Genomic DNA, 14,891 nt, shown 5'->3' on the forward strand with positions numbered 1-14,891 from the left:
ATTGTGACATCTACTTTGGACACAAGATGGGGTCATGGCTGGATGTGACTATTAGTTCTACAGAATCCCTGGTAAACATCATTGGCTGTATGACAGCTGGGGAGCGATTGACAGTTTGGCCAGATGTCAGAACCATGCATAAGACAGAAACAGAAACTATATAGAATAACTTTCATTTTCCTTTTTCCCTCCACCTCTTCCTGTACGTTGTTGACTGCATAGAGGCATCAAGCATATTTATTTTTCCCTGTTCATTTTTTAAGAATGTGTTTGTGATTTACAAAAATGTAAATAATAGCAACACAGTATCTAAGGCAGTTAATTATAGACAATACACATGCACACACGGAGAGACAGAGCGGTTTCAAGGGTAGCTGTGGAAATCTGCAAAAATATTTTCATGAAAAGAACGATGGAATTCTGTTTCCCGGCATGACTCACTTGTCCTCTGCTGATGGATACCAGGTGGATTTTTTTTTGTTTCTAGTTTTTTCCCCCTGTCACTACTACGTAGTTATTTTCATTCCTCCCAAATTCCATAATGAACTAAACTTACGCTCAGAAATTAAATTGGATTTTTTAAAAATTGATTTTTTTTACATCCGTTATTTTGAGCACCAAATCTGGATCCATTTAAAATGTCTGCTAACATCTTTCTCCCTCCCTTTCTCATTTTTCTTTTTGAGAGCAGAGTTATCATTAAAAAAAACCTGGAATAACAACTTGTGCAATTTTCCTGTTTGTCCCATTGTCACAATTTTGGCAACAGCAGGACGCCCCGGGTCTGCTGCTATTTGTTCAGGAATCAAAACACAGCCGAGCAGTCTGAAAACGCTCCAGATTGTCGTCTTCCAGCACCGAGAGGCCTTTAAAATATAAACGCCATTTTGTAATTAGTTCCTGAGCAGCCTCTGGCTCTGCTGCGATGTATCATGGCAGTTGTACATGGAGGAAACCTAACCTCCCTTCCTAGAGGGGGATTTTATGCAAGCAGACTTTCCTGCTTGGGTTTCAGCTAAATCTTACGCTGAGGCAGTTGGATGGTTTATTCCGAACGCAATATGGTTCACACAATAGACAGAGGAATGGAGGTTGCTCAGGAATAGGGCTCATACAAGGTTTCCGGTTCAATCCACCACATCAAAAGATTTCCACCTGAAACGCTGGCAGTGGTTGGATTCATGCATTGGCAAATTGGCAGTTGGCAAATGTGACTTGACATACTGGACCTGCTAAAACAAATCCTATTAGGGTTTAATGTGAGGTGTCAATGCAATTAGGACAAGGAACCGGTTGCCCTCTGGAGGTTGTTGAATTACACGTTGGTATTGTTTATTATTGTACACATTGATTTAGCTAGCTGGGAATTGTAGTTCAGCATTTGGGCAAAAGCAATAGTGGCCACTCGCTGCCAGTATTGGCAAAATTGAACTAGGTAAGCCATCTGGCCCAGTACAGGTGGTTCTTGATCTACGACCACAATAGAGCCCAAAATTTATATTGTTAAGTGAGATATTTTGAAGTGGATTTTGCCCCATATTCCTTTCTTGCCATAGTTTGTTTAGTGAATCACTGCAGTTGATAAGTTAGTACCTCGGTTGTTAAGTGAATCTGGGTTCTCCGTTAATTTTGCTTGTCAAAAGATTGCAAAAGGTGGTGATTGCATGGCCCTGGGACACAGTGATGGTCATAAGTACAAGTCAATTGCCAAGCATCTGGATTTTTTTTTTGTAATTTTTTTTTTATTTTTCCATTTTAAAAACATCTCTCAGTGAACAATGTAGTTACAGGTTTATGCATTTCAATACAAACATGATCTTAGAATATATTTATCTTTCACATTCAATTTTATATCATAGCTTTACTTTCATTTTTTCATAAATTTTCTCCAATATTCTTATTTTTTTTGTGCTTATTAAATCATTTTCAATTTATACCTTAACTTAATTCCTTTTTCTTTAAATATTCTCACATCTTATTTTATAGTCAAACATTTTTATTTTTTATTCTAAATTCATTGTACCTTTATGCCAAGTATCTGGGTTTTGATTACATGATCATGGGGGTGCTACAAAGGTCGTAACTGGTAAAAATAGTCATAAGTCACTTTTTTCAGTGCTATTGTAACTTTGAATAGTTAATAAATGAATTATAAGTCGAAGACTATCTGTATAAAGGGACTTTGGGTATTCTCATTGATAAAACAGTGATGATGGCATGGGGTGTTGGACTGGCACCAGGAAAATCCAGGATCGCCCACAGAAGTAGCTGGGTTGTTTTTGGACTGCATGCTTCTTCTCAACTCAACCTAACTTACACAGTTATGAAGAAAATTATGAGGAGGGAGTACTTGCTGCCTTGAGCTTCTGAAAGAAAGCTCGGACACAAATCTAATAAACAATCCCAGGAAAACCTCACAAAGAAAGAACTTATTATAAGCCTTGTGCCACGCACAGTCATTGCTTGATGTCTAGTTGCATACCAGGAAAGGATATAGAGGAAGGTTAAATGGAATAGACAGGTTTGGGGGAAGAACGGTGGCTGAGCAAGATGAAAAACCTCTTACTAGAAGCTGCTGACTTTTTTTGTTAAGGCCATCTTGTAGCTTATGAAGTTTGGTAGTGGTTGTCTACTAACAAGTTGGTAATAGGAAAGTAGGAAAATGGAGGATTCCTCTAGTGATTTCATTTGCTTTAATGATAGGCAGCTGAAGGTGTGAACCAACCCTTACCCCCACCCCCACGGAAGAGTGCTGGCTGCAAGTTAAGTAGAAGACTCTTCTTGCAGCATCAGCCAGCCCATTCACACCTGCATCTTGTCATGTAATGACATGCATGCATGAACGTGTCTGTAGAATAAATGGTACATTTGCCAGAGGGAGTCAGATTACCTTTGACTCCTTCAGCCATGTTGGGCTTTGGCTTTGCTAACATAAGCCAGATAAGAGGCAAGGGAACTAACTTGTCTGTAGGGGAAGAACACCGAATTTTGTAGATTCCCCATGACTATTCTTCAGCCATTTTGTGTATCTACCTGGAAACTTGTTTTGTGCAGTTTTATGATAATAAAGTGTGAACCAGGAATCAAATGAGGATGTCATGGGATTTTCTCTGGTGGCTTTGCCAAGATAATTTTATGTAATGCCGATGGAATAGAAAGCTTTTTTGGGGGTGTAAGTCTACTGTTTTCAAAAAGGTTTTAATGAATGTCTCCCTTCAAACTTTTAGTATTCAGATAAACTTCAGCTGTTGTGCTTTCAAAGTTACTGATGTAGGTGAGGGGTGTCAAACTCATGTCGTCATGGCAGAGTCATGGGACATATCGGGACTTTTTCCCCCCTTCGCTAAACCGGGTGTGGGTTTGGCCAGCACGTGACACAGGCCGGGAGTTTGACAGCCATGATTTAGGTGATTTTTTTTTTTTTAATTTGAAGAGCAATTTCTGTAAATGGTGGCTTTTGGGGCTAAGAAAAGTTTGAAGTGGTTGAGCACATACTCCTTCTCAAAAGTGTAGCCACCATTCAAGTTTGATGCTTTTAAGTTATTCAGGAGCGAAAACTTCGTTTGGTTTTCCAATATTTATTTATTAGATTTTTATCCCACTCTTATTATTTATATAAACAATTTAGGGTGCTCAATACACCTAATATCCCTTCTCCCTCATATTTTCTTCACAACAACAACAACCCAGTGAGGTAGGCTTATCAGAGAGAGAGTGACTGGCCCAAGATCACCCAACTGGATTCCATGCCTAAGGTGGGACTTGAACTCACGGTCTCCTGGTTTCTAGGCCAGCACCTTAATTACTATACCACACTGGCTTGCTAATACCAAAGTTCATGTCTGAGGTTATAGAAATGGCTCATCCTTAAACATAATTTATTTTTTTCCTCCCAGTTTATCAAGTTCTCTCAGTCTTCTGCTAACCCTTAAGCCAGCCTTCAGTGGATCTGGCAAGGAGTGATTCCATTGGCCAGAATTTCTTGTTTCCATTTCTTTGTTTCTAGTGTAGCATAAAGTAGTCAGTGGTCTGGTCACAAATAAGGATATGTTGCAATGTAGTTTGTTTGGCTTAATATAGTTCAGTCCTATTATTTTATTTTTATTTCTGTGAATGAAGCTATCATGGTTTATTCAGCAAAAAGTGGTTACATTCTAGCTAGGTTGATGGGCATTCAGGTAGATGTGTTCATTACATATCAGCACATTTAGCAAAAACAAATTAGATTTTTTGTTTCTTGTTAAGGTGTTTGGAGAAAAACAAAGAGAAGGAAGTACTGCCTTCTTAATCCCTCCCACATGACCAGGAAATAATAGAATAAAAATAGAATAATAATAGAATAACAGAGTTGGAAAGGACCTTTTAGTCCAACTGTCTGCTCATGAAATAGACCTTATACTATTCCAGACAGATAAATTAAACAAACAAAATGTTAAAAAGTTATGATATTTATGTAGTTACTTACCAGGCACATCTAAATTATATTAATTATATCAAAATATCTTTACAATCCCTAAGGCATGCCACAACTTTTGAGCACCCCTAATATTTGGAAATTGAAAAATTTGACATGCCTTACATCCAGTCTCTTCTTAAAAGCCTCCAGTGGTGGATTACCCACAATTTCTGAAGGCAAGCCGTTCCACTGGTTAATTGTTAATCACCTAATAGAGAGTTGGCTAGAAAGAAAAAATGGTGGCTGTTCTTGGTTAAAGGTCAAAACAGTGGAGATAATGCAGCCAGCTGAAATAATGCTAATAAATGGAGAAAGCATGTGTTTGCACCTTAAAAGCAAAGGCGGGATTTGTTATAATATTTGGCCTCTCATACAGTACAAGTGGAGCATAACTGGCAGGAGACGGCACTGATTTGAAAGAATCTCAGTGTGGTAAAGATAAGGAATAGTATAGCATAGGAAGGGCCGATTGGGAAAAGTCATTTTAGAGCTCCTCTTCTCCTTCACTTTTTCCTTCCTATCAGAGATGGTATTCAGCAGGTTCTGACCAGTTCTGGAGAACTGGAAGTGGAAATTTTAAGTTGTTCGGAGAACTGACAAATACCACTTCTGGCGCCATCCCCCCATCTATTCTCTGCCTCTCGAGGGCTGGGTCTTCTTTTGTTGCCCTGCACAGGAGAACTGATCTAGAAAGCAGGTTAGTGGGGTGGGGAGGGAATGGAGATTTTACAGTATCCTTCCCTTGCCATGCACACCAAGCCACGCCCACAGACCCGATAGTAAAAAAATTTGAATCCCACCACTGCCTCCTATACCTCTAGTATCCTGAGGCTTATCTTTAGTTCACGTAAATGTAGGCCAGGGGTGTCAAACTGGCAGCATCACATGACATATTGGGACTGTTTTCCCCTTCACTAAACCGGGTGGGGGCAGGGCCAACATGTGATACATCCGGTCCACAGGCCGCAAGTTTGACACCCCTGATGTAAGCAGTAGAACATTTTAGACACAACTATTTTATTTATGTTCTGTTTTTATTATTTTTATAACTCAAATGGCAAACATATCCAACACACCTTCCTTCTCCTATTTCCCCCACAACAATAACAACCTTGTGAGATGGGTTAGGCTGGGAGAGAATGACTAGCCCAAAATCACCAGCTGGGTTTCATGGCTAAGGTGGGACTTGAATTCACAGCCTCCTGCTTTTTAGCCTGATGCCTTGACCGTTAGATGTGGCCGAGCTACAACTGTCAGCCTTCCTTGTCATTGATGGTGCAAAATTGAGAGGGCTAACTTTACTGTAGCCTTTTTTTCTTTCTTTTAAGCTCTGAAAGGCTTAAGAATCCAAAAATAGTATTTTCCTGTTCCTTCCTTATTGTGTTGCCCATGTAAGAATCACAATCGCAGAAGATGTTTTATCTTCTGCTTGGGAAAAGTCCTATGGTGCATGTGGAAAGAAGGCAAGATTTAGGGTAGTCCTTCACTTAAGGCTGCTCAGCGACTGTTCATAGTTACAGTGGACCTTTCCTGGGATATTATGAGCCAGTTCTGATTTTCTTGCACACATTTGGCAACCGGCCTGCATTTATGGCCGTTTGCAATGTGTCATTGTTATATAACCTTTTTTTAAAAAAAAAAACATTACAGCATTCGCTTAACTACTCTGGGGGTCGCTTTATGTCTGCCATAAAAATCATAAAATCAGGATAGTCACATAGGTGATTTGCTTTATGACCATGACTACTTAACAGCCATAGTAAACAGGTTCCGTTATGGTTATAAGTCGAGGCTACCTGTAAATTCCCTATACCCATAAAACTTGTAGGCCTAAAGGGTAGCAAGTTTTAAGCAGACAAAGGAAAATTTTTGCAAGATATTTTGGCCCGTGATTCCAAGAGTATGTTGAAATAATACAGCATTTGAGTTTTTAAAATCCCCTTATTGTAGATGTTTGCCTTTCACGGATGAGCATTTTATGATACAATCAATTTATATTTTCAGTTGAAGTGGGCAGAATGCAAAATACCTGTCTCAACCCGCAGAAAGTGTGTACATTTAGAGTAAAAGTACTACAGAGAAAAAAATGTTTTCATAGTGACATCTTTTTCTCACCCAGTTAGCATGTTATAAAGATTTGTGACTGAATTTGAGGCATTGGTTGGGTAGTAATTATGATCATTCTAGGCTTTCGGCTGTGAAACTAAGAATAGAGAAACTGGTTTAGCAGAACAAAATCTCCAAAAGGCAGAATTTCTATTAGCGAGGGAGGAAGATGGATGTAGTTTGAGAATGAGAATAGGCATGGAGAAAAAAATGTGGGTTGCCTCAGTGCCTGGTGTTTGGATTTTGGGAGGGGGGGGGGGTTGCTCAAAATACAGGGCAGGAGTTAAAATAGGTGCTAATTACTTTTTAACACCTTAAAACATCTCCTAATGGTGCAAGGGCTTTGTTACCTAAGCAGAGAGGTTGAATCCTCATATCTTTTCCCTGTCTGAAATTAACTACACTTAAGTATCTGTTGCAAACTATGATGTCACCAAAGTATCAAAACATGCATTGTGACATCACAGCAAAGCCCTGTCCTTTTGTACCCACATTGTAATGTTGCGTGCAAGCATGAAGGAGTAGAGTTGCATCACAGTGTCATAGTGCACACGTTCTCACCTGTCTCTCCCCGCTTCCTTTGTGACCCCGAATACTTTCTTCAGTTTAACCCAAGTTCATGAAATAGAAGATTCCTGGATCCCTCTGGAGGAAAGAAAAAACCCTTTTAAAGCGATCTATGTTCTACCATTAATGAAATATGAGATATTTATGCTTAATAATTATTGCTTAATTTTGCTCTGCTCCTCTTCCCTCCAGATCTCTCTTTCATTTTATAACCTGATTTTTTCTCTATGAGCCTACATGCTGGAATTACCTTACATTGATTAGCTCTGCATATTGTGCTGAACCATAATTTGCTTGGCCATAGTTTGTTGACTAAGCCATATTAGGTTGGTTTTAAATAACTTGCTACGCCATGGCTGTCAAACTTACCATGCCACATTGCCGTCACGTGATGTTTCGCGACATTTTTCCCATACGTGGAACTGGGGTGGGTGTGGCCTGCATGTGACACATCTGACCCATAGGGTACCGGTTTGACACCCCTATGCTAAGCAAAAGCAAAAAAAAAAAAAGCTATACCTTGGTGTGAAGTTCCTTATCAACTACAAGTTTTTATCTAGAGAAGTTTGTTGTGGTCCTCTTAAAATCTGTGCATTGCTTGTTCATTGTGTTGCTTCAAAAGTCAGAAAAAGAACCTTGAAGATCTGTGATGGAAGGAACAGAGACATACATTGGAAAGTGCAAGTTTGATTTTTATTTGAAAAGTGCTAGATGTGGAGTTTCTGTCTTTTGGCAATTCTTTGCAGAGCACTGAGTGATTGTTAAGTTTGCTCAAGAAGGTTTATTCTTCTTCTCTTAAAAAGAAGCTTCCAGATTTGGGGGGTAACCAAAGACATGAAAATATGTAGACGACTCCTTGTGAAATCTCCAACATTAAGCGTGACCAACATTTTGATTTTTGAATTGCACAGCAATACCTTCCTTCTTACCTTCCTTTTTGTCCCCATTACAATCCTGTGAAGTTAAGTTCATGGTTGAGTAGAATATTTTTTCTGGGCCATCTGTAGTCATTGACCCAAACTCAACCAACATGTTTTTGCTGCTTTCTGTGACTGATAGTATCCAAAACTAATTTGCAAAGATGGCAAATACATGTGCACAAATTATTTTTCAGATCTACTTTGAGGATCAGAAATACCTACTTGAATTTACCTTGTAGGGTCTTGCTTGTTGGCAGTTATAATATCTACTGCAGATATACCTTCGCTGAACTTGACAGCTTTCAGAGAAGGATGGGACAGACAGGAGGAGAGGAGAAGGAGGAGGAAAAGAGAAATTGGTGGTAGCAGCAGTGTAGATGAAGGAAAAGAAAATATATTTTCTATAGTGCTTACTGCCAGCTTTTAATTTTGCTCCAGTTGTCGCAATATTGACTGGATTTTTTTTCCTTTTAAACTAGGGTTAAGGTGCAGTTTGCTGAAAGCATGAAATCAACAAACATATTTAGGTTCTAGGGCCATGGTTTAACATTTCCCGAGATAAGTTTTATCATCCATCGCCAAATTTTGTTCTTTAGTTAAATGTTAACATAAGCCTTCATGTCTACTTCAAAATCCTACCTCCTATCCTGGGAAACCTTCAGCAGAGACTTCAACCTTAATCCAGAAGGAAAACAGTGCCTATGAACAAGTAACACAGTTCTTTAGTCAGAACTGAAGAAGCTTCTTGGATGAGACGCGAAACATCTTCAAGGAAAACCAAAGGCCAGTTGCCTTTTGAAAAAGCACCTTTGGGACAACCATGACCTGGATGACTGAGAATCTCCATAGACAATAAGTAACACCATTTTCTTGGCAATTACTTCCTACTACCTCTTTGCTTTGGTTACATCCTATAAGACAGAGGTCTCTAAACTTGGCAACTTTTAAGACTTGTGGACTTCAACTTCAATTCTGGGAGTTGAAGTCCACAAGTCTTAAAGTTGCCAAGTTTGGGGAGAATTCACCATCTCCTAAGATATAGTCTGTTCCATTATTGAATGGTTCCTACTTTTAGGACACTTTTTCAATTTACAGTTAAAATTTAGTTTGTAATCAATTCATCCTTTGATTTGTTCCGTCCTGTCTTCAACTGTTTTGAATAATACCTCCTTATATGTGACATACTTCAGATGCTTGAAGACAACTGACATGTCTCCCTGCGATCTTTTCTAGACTAAATACACTTGATATCTCCAACCATTCCTCCAGCTTGGTTGCTTTCCTTTGGACACACTCGAGTCTGTTATTGTCCTTTCTAAAATATGTCTAAACCTGAATGCAATATTCTAGGTATGGAATGACCAATGCAAATTATTCAAAAGCAACGACTTCTCTTGATATTGATGCTATTTTTCTGTGGATGCAACAGGATTCCATGTAATTTTTTGCAGCTGTATCATATGATTGGGTCATATTCAGCTTCCTGGTCCCCAAGATACCCAGTTCCTTATTTGCGTGTGCTGCTCTTTCTGATCCTGTATTCATATGTTTGATTTTCTTATTTGATTTTCTTCGTTGAAATTCAGTTTGCTTCTTTCTGCCTGATGTGTTCCTACTTGATCCTGCAAAATCTTGATATTATCCTCTATGACCTTTGCTAAGTCCCATATCCATCTCAACAGATTTTGTGGCCAACAACACAGTGTCTGGAATGGACCTCTCCTCTTTGCTCTTTGCCTCTTCAGCTTCACAAGAAACCCTTGGTATAACACCCATCAGATGCAGTTGCTCTCTGTCTGTTGAATGGTGACCTAGTCCAGTCCACATGTTATTTTTTTTTCTGTCAGAATCTCATACTTAATAATCTGTTCCAGAATTTTCTTAGCTGTTGTCATCCTTCCACTTGAGATAAGAATTTAACTTTTATTTAGATGAAGCTGGATTAGGCAACCTGATCCTTAAACCTGAAATCAAGGAGGAGTCGATAGCTACTTGGGTCTTCCTTGCATTGACTGGTTTTGTTTTCTTGTTAACCTAGATTCATTGCATGTTTCCAGAGGTAAATCGGGAGTATGTCCTGTGATCATTCAGCAGGTAGGGGCATTGCTCACTCATGGAAAGGGATCAGGAAAGTGCAATCTTGATAAACAGTGAGCTCTGAACAAGACCGCATAGGTAACAATGGTCAGTTAATTCACGTCAGTTTCTGCAACCTACATGGATTCATATCTTGGCTAACAGTGCCCAGCTCTCTGACCCATCAAGTTAATGAAGCTCCCTCAAAATATTTGGAGGCTATCAGATCATCCATTCTTTCGAATCATTATAGTCCATCAAAAACTAATATCTGCTGACCATCAGTTATCATTCTAATCATGCCCTGAACTTTTCGACCAACCCCTTGATGCCCAAATCTGTATCTCTGGCTTTTCCCCTCCCCTCTTACTCGATGAAAGGTTCTTTGGGATTCCTAACCGAGCAAATGAAAAGTTTTCCATTAACCAAGGCCAGAGCCAGAGGGGCAGTGTCTGACTTCAGATGGCCAATTTGAAGTGTAAGGGTGTACCTATCTATGGATTTATTTCTGGATATTATACAGTGACCTTGAGAACCAACCCCCAGGGTATCCATTCAAAGCAAGGTCTGGGTTTAATGGGGGGTGGGGGAGCAGTTCCCTTGTAGGTTTGGGGATGTAAATTTGGTATGCTTTTTTTTCCTGATAATTTACCTCCTTCACATAAGAACAAGGTTTGTTGCCTTTTAACATTGGAATCTCTCTTAGACTTTCTGTTTCTCTTTCTTCCAATTTGTTTCACATACAAATAGGATTTTGATTACTCAGCCTCTAAGAGATCCTTCCGTGGTTTGCAGAGTGAGCATGTCTAAATATCTCTGCTTTTGCAGAAGTTTTAAGACATCAGGTTCGTTGTTTCAAAGAGTCCCTGTTTATCGATGGCAAAGAAATAGAAAGCAGTATGATACTACTTTCTGTGTTGTATCATACGGAGTATTTCGAGTTCTACATGTATCGCAGTTGAAGAGTATGAAAAAATATTTACCTTTAAATGGAAATTCTTGGGACTTCAGTAACGCAGAGGAATAATCAAAACTCTGCAGATCATTTTAAAAGGCTCTGGGGCTACTGTATTTTGGACTATCCATTGGGCCACTTCATTCTTTGTTGCTTTCGTACAGATATGGAGGTTACATTCCCGCATAAGTCAGAATGACAGTTTGGATTTGATGGTTCACAGTGCAGTTTTTTGAAATCGCGCCACTGTTACATTCAGAAAACCTGGATCAACTCTTTTTGTTGCAAGAGAGGTCTTGCAGAATAATTTTTATCTACTGTTAGTGGAATGCAGATAAACAGGGTTAAGTTTTTGAATTCCAATGGAAGATGAGCCGAGCTGCATCTTCCAGGCTACAGTGCAGGTGTGAACATTGTTAGTCTTCTTATAGACCTCTCTGAAGTTTTCAAATCAGCTATAAAAGTAAATCTGGTGCTACGGTATTGTGCTTACTTCAGAATACACACACACACACACACACACACACAGAGAGAGAGAGAGAGAGAGAGAGAGAGAGAGAGAGAACCATACACTATGGAAAAATGCACTCAACATTGTATGTTTAGATGGACTTTTTCCTAGCTATTTGGGAAAAATGCAGATTAAAAACAAAACATGAGAGAATGCATGTAAGAACAAACACTAAATGTAACACTGTCCAGAAACAATATGCTTTTTTCCTACTCATTGAGATGAATCATTCCAGGATCTTGCTCAAAAGCCCAGCAACAACAATAACTTTTTTGGATCAATCTACTTAAGAACAATGAGTGTATATGGCTAATGCCTTGTAACAAAATATGGTGGTGAGGTGGGGCTTAGCTCTCCATATCCAGTCCTACTGGACGGACTCATGAAAGCATACATGGCTTGTAGAGTGCAACCTACAGTTCTGCCCTGAAGTACCTAATTGGTCCTGTGGCTCCTGAGTTTCCCTGCTTCTCATTGGCTGCCTGTGAAAATGTCCCATTTCCTTGCATGGGGAGCCTCATGCTTTTCAGCCCCTATCTTTAGTAATCCTTTCTGGATATGTTTTGTCTGCAGTGACACAATGGCTACAGCCCGCGGCATTTTTTTTTAACCTCTAGGTAATTCCACCCAACTGTATTCGTGTGCAGGTAGCCCTTGACTTATGGCCATAATTAAACCCAGAATTATGTTCATAAATTGTGTTCATTAAGCGAGTCTCCACGTCACCATGCCCGATTTTACAAGCCTTTTTACACCAGTCGTTTAAGTGAACCCAATGGGTCTTTTTTTTTTTTTTGCTGGAAATCAGAAATAAAACACTGAACTTTGGAACTGGGTTTTAAGTAGCTGTGTGGAAGTCCATTGTAACTTTAAACGGTCGCTAAAGGACCAATTGTAAGTCAAGGACTTGCCTATAACCTAGGTAAGTTTTCCCAGTCTTCCCATAATGTCAATGATGGGAGAGCATGCATGGATTGGTCAATATTTGTGGATCTAGAGTGCCACCTGCTGGTTTCTCCTGAACATTGTGAGAAAAGGAGGCAAGATTCAGCCCCTTCATTATTTTCATAAGCTCTGACAAAATGAAGTCCTTTCCCCAAAGCTGACTTATCGACGGCAATAAAGCAAAGAAGAGAAGAGATGTATTGATGGCAGATGGATCCATGTTGTTGTCCCACTCTGTGTAAAGTACAATTGAGAATGTGAAAAAGGATTCTTTTTTTAAAAAAAAAAGTTGATTATTTCTGACTAGTCATCATCCAAAGTCCCTGTGATTAGCTTGCCAAAAACGCTTACCTCGGGGGGATGAAAAGTTCTCCTGAGCTGCAGACCTGCAACAAGTTCTTACTGTAACTGTTCTTCTGTTTGTAGTGTTGGTGTCCAAATCCTCTCCAAAGAAGCCTCGTGGCCGGAGCATCTTCAAGGCTCTTTTCTGTTGCCTTCGTGCACAGAATGTGGGACAGACGGCCTTTGGCAACAATCATGGGCTGCATAAGGAAGAGACAAACACCATTGCCAAGGTGAGGAAAGGGTGCAGGTGCGCTGACAGGCTGATTCCGTCCACTTATCCAGGGGGTTTGCAAATGCAACAGTTGGTGGGCTTGGGGACTACTTTATCTACTTCCTTTTTCTTTCTGGATTCTGGCATGCCAGCTGTTAAATGGGTGTCCTTAGGATTTAACCTCTACCTGCATCCCCAGGCATCAAATACTCACCTTGCTATTCTGTCTCTGAATGTCCTTTCTTGCTTTTTATTTTTTCCCGCCTGTGTATCTCTCCATTTTTTGGTTACGTAAACAAACCCTTGGTCCTGTGCTCCTGGGGAAAAAAAAAACCCCGCCAGTTGCTCTTTCTTTTGTTCTTTTATAAAATTGCCTGCAGCAGGAAAATACCTGGTTGTATTCAAAGCAATTGTTTTTAGAATTGTTTTGGAAATCACGGCAGCTTTTCCTAACCCAACACTTTGTCACTATGTAAGGACGGAAATTCCCAGAATTTGCAACTGGAGATGTTGAAAGCTGCCGTCTGAACACATCTAGAAAATGCCAGTTGAGGAAAGCTGTGGTATCTGTACTGGTATCTATGGAGAGTGCTATAATATAGAAAAAGATAATAAATTGCTCATATTAAGATTTCTCTGCTTCTCTGTGGGTTGGGAAGCCACAGCTAGTCCCGGAAGAGTAGAACAGTGAAAAGCAAACCTGTTTTATCTAGAAATGGACTTTGTTCTATTTTCTATAGTTGTGTAAGCAGACAAAAAACTCCTTAAATATTACAGCTTGATAACATATACTGTATTTTTGGAGTATAAGACAAACTTCCCCCTTCCCCCCAAAAAAGTGGATGGAAATATATGTGCATCTTAGACAGCGAATATGGGGAATTTTTGGCCCCCCAAAGTCTCTGTGAGTCCCGTTTTTGCCCTCCCCAGCGTCCAGAGGCACTCTGCAGGCCAAAAACAGGCGCGTTTTTACCCTCGGGATCCATGGAGGCCTCTGGAGACCAAAAATGGGTGTGTTTTTGGCTTGTAGAGTGCCTCTGGACGCCGGAAAGGGCAAAAACAGGACGCACGGAGGCAAAATCTTTTTTTCTTATTTTCCTCTTCTAAACCAAGCTGCGTCTTATAGACCGAAGCGTCTTATACTTCGGAAAATATGTTATTTATCCCTTCTTTAAAACTACACAGTTTAGTTGCCTCGTCATCTCTGCACTGTGGATAAATATCTTCGTTAAAAAAAAGAGGACATTAATTTTCACTATTAAAGGAGAGGGAGGGAAAACTTTCATTATGCATAGCAAGGACGAGGAACCTTTTTGTGGGCGGAAGCTCTTGAAATCATGTGTCATCTGCTTTTCCCTTCTTTTTTAAAATTTGGCCTGTGGTTGACTAAGATATAAACCTAACAGAGATGCAGGGCACCTATTTTGCTTGTGATTTCTTTATTTTTGAAAAATGCCTGTAGGTAAGAGCACTGCTTGATTTCGGAAATCAAACAGTGCTCTTACCTACAGGCATTTTGCCCCAAATATCTGCAGCAGGCTCAAAGAAATTAAAGCTGCATTAAGAGAATTAAAGTTCCCTTTGTGTATTAATCTAAAACATCCTCTAAGCTCCTCAAGCATGTAGCCCCTGTAATTTTTCAGACTCCCTCAGCTACCCTTTTCTTCTCGTGCCATGGCTCTTCTGGGTGAGAAATATATATGATAAATGTGTGAAACCAGGCTGTTCCTTGACAGAGGTTTTGCTGAAACCCCCGAAGAATAGTATCACAGTCTCATCTTTCTCATAAACCTACATCT

General features: G+C 39.7%; 1 protein-coding gene across 2 annotated transcripts in view; it reads left to right on the plus strand.

Annotated features, from left to right (window-relative positions):
• Positions 1-14,891, plus strand: part of CTDSP2 (CTD small phosphatase 2) — a 47,997-nt gene that overhangs the window by 24,056 nt on the left and 9,050 nt on the right. For both annotated transcript variants that reach the window (XM_026714823.2, XM_026714824.2), the window contains exon 2: positions 12,963-13,111. In XM_026714823.2, the coding sequence (XP_026570608.1) occupies positions 12,963-13,111 (149 nt within the window). The remainder of the gene's footprint in view (positions 1-12,962; positions 13,112-14,891) is intronic.

The sequence above is a fragment of the Pseudonaja textilis genome, chromosome 2 (assembly GCF_049901715.1).
Source record: "Pseudonaja textilis isolate UNSWEBS1 chromosome 2, rPseTex1.2, whole genome shotgun sequence".
In the NCBI taxonomy this organism is placed as follows: domain Eukaryota; kingdom Metazoa; phylum Chordata; class Lepidosauria; order Squamata; family Elapidae; genus Pseudonaja; species Pseudonaja textilis.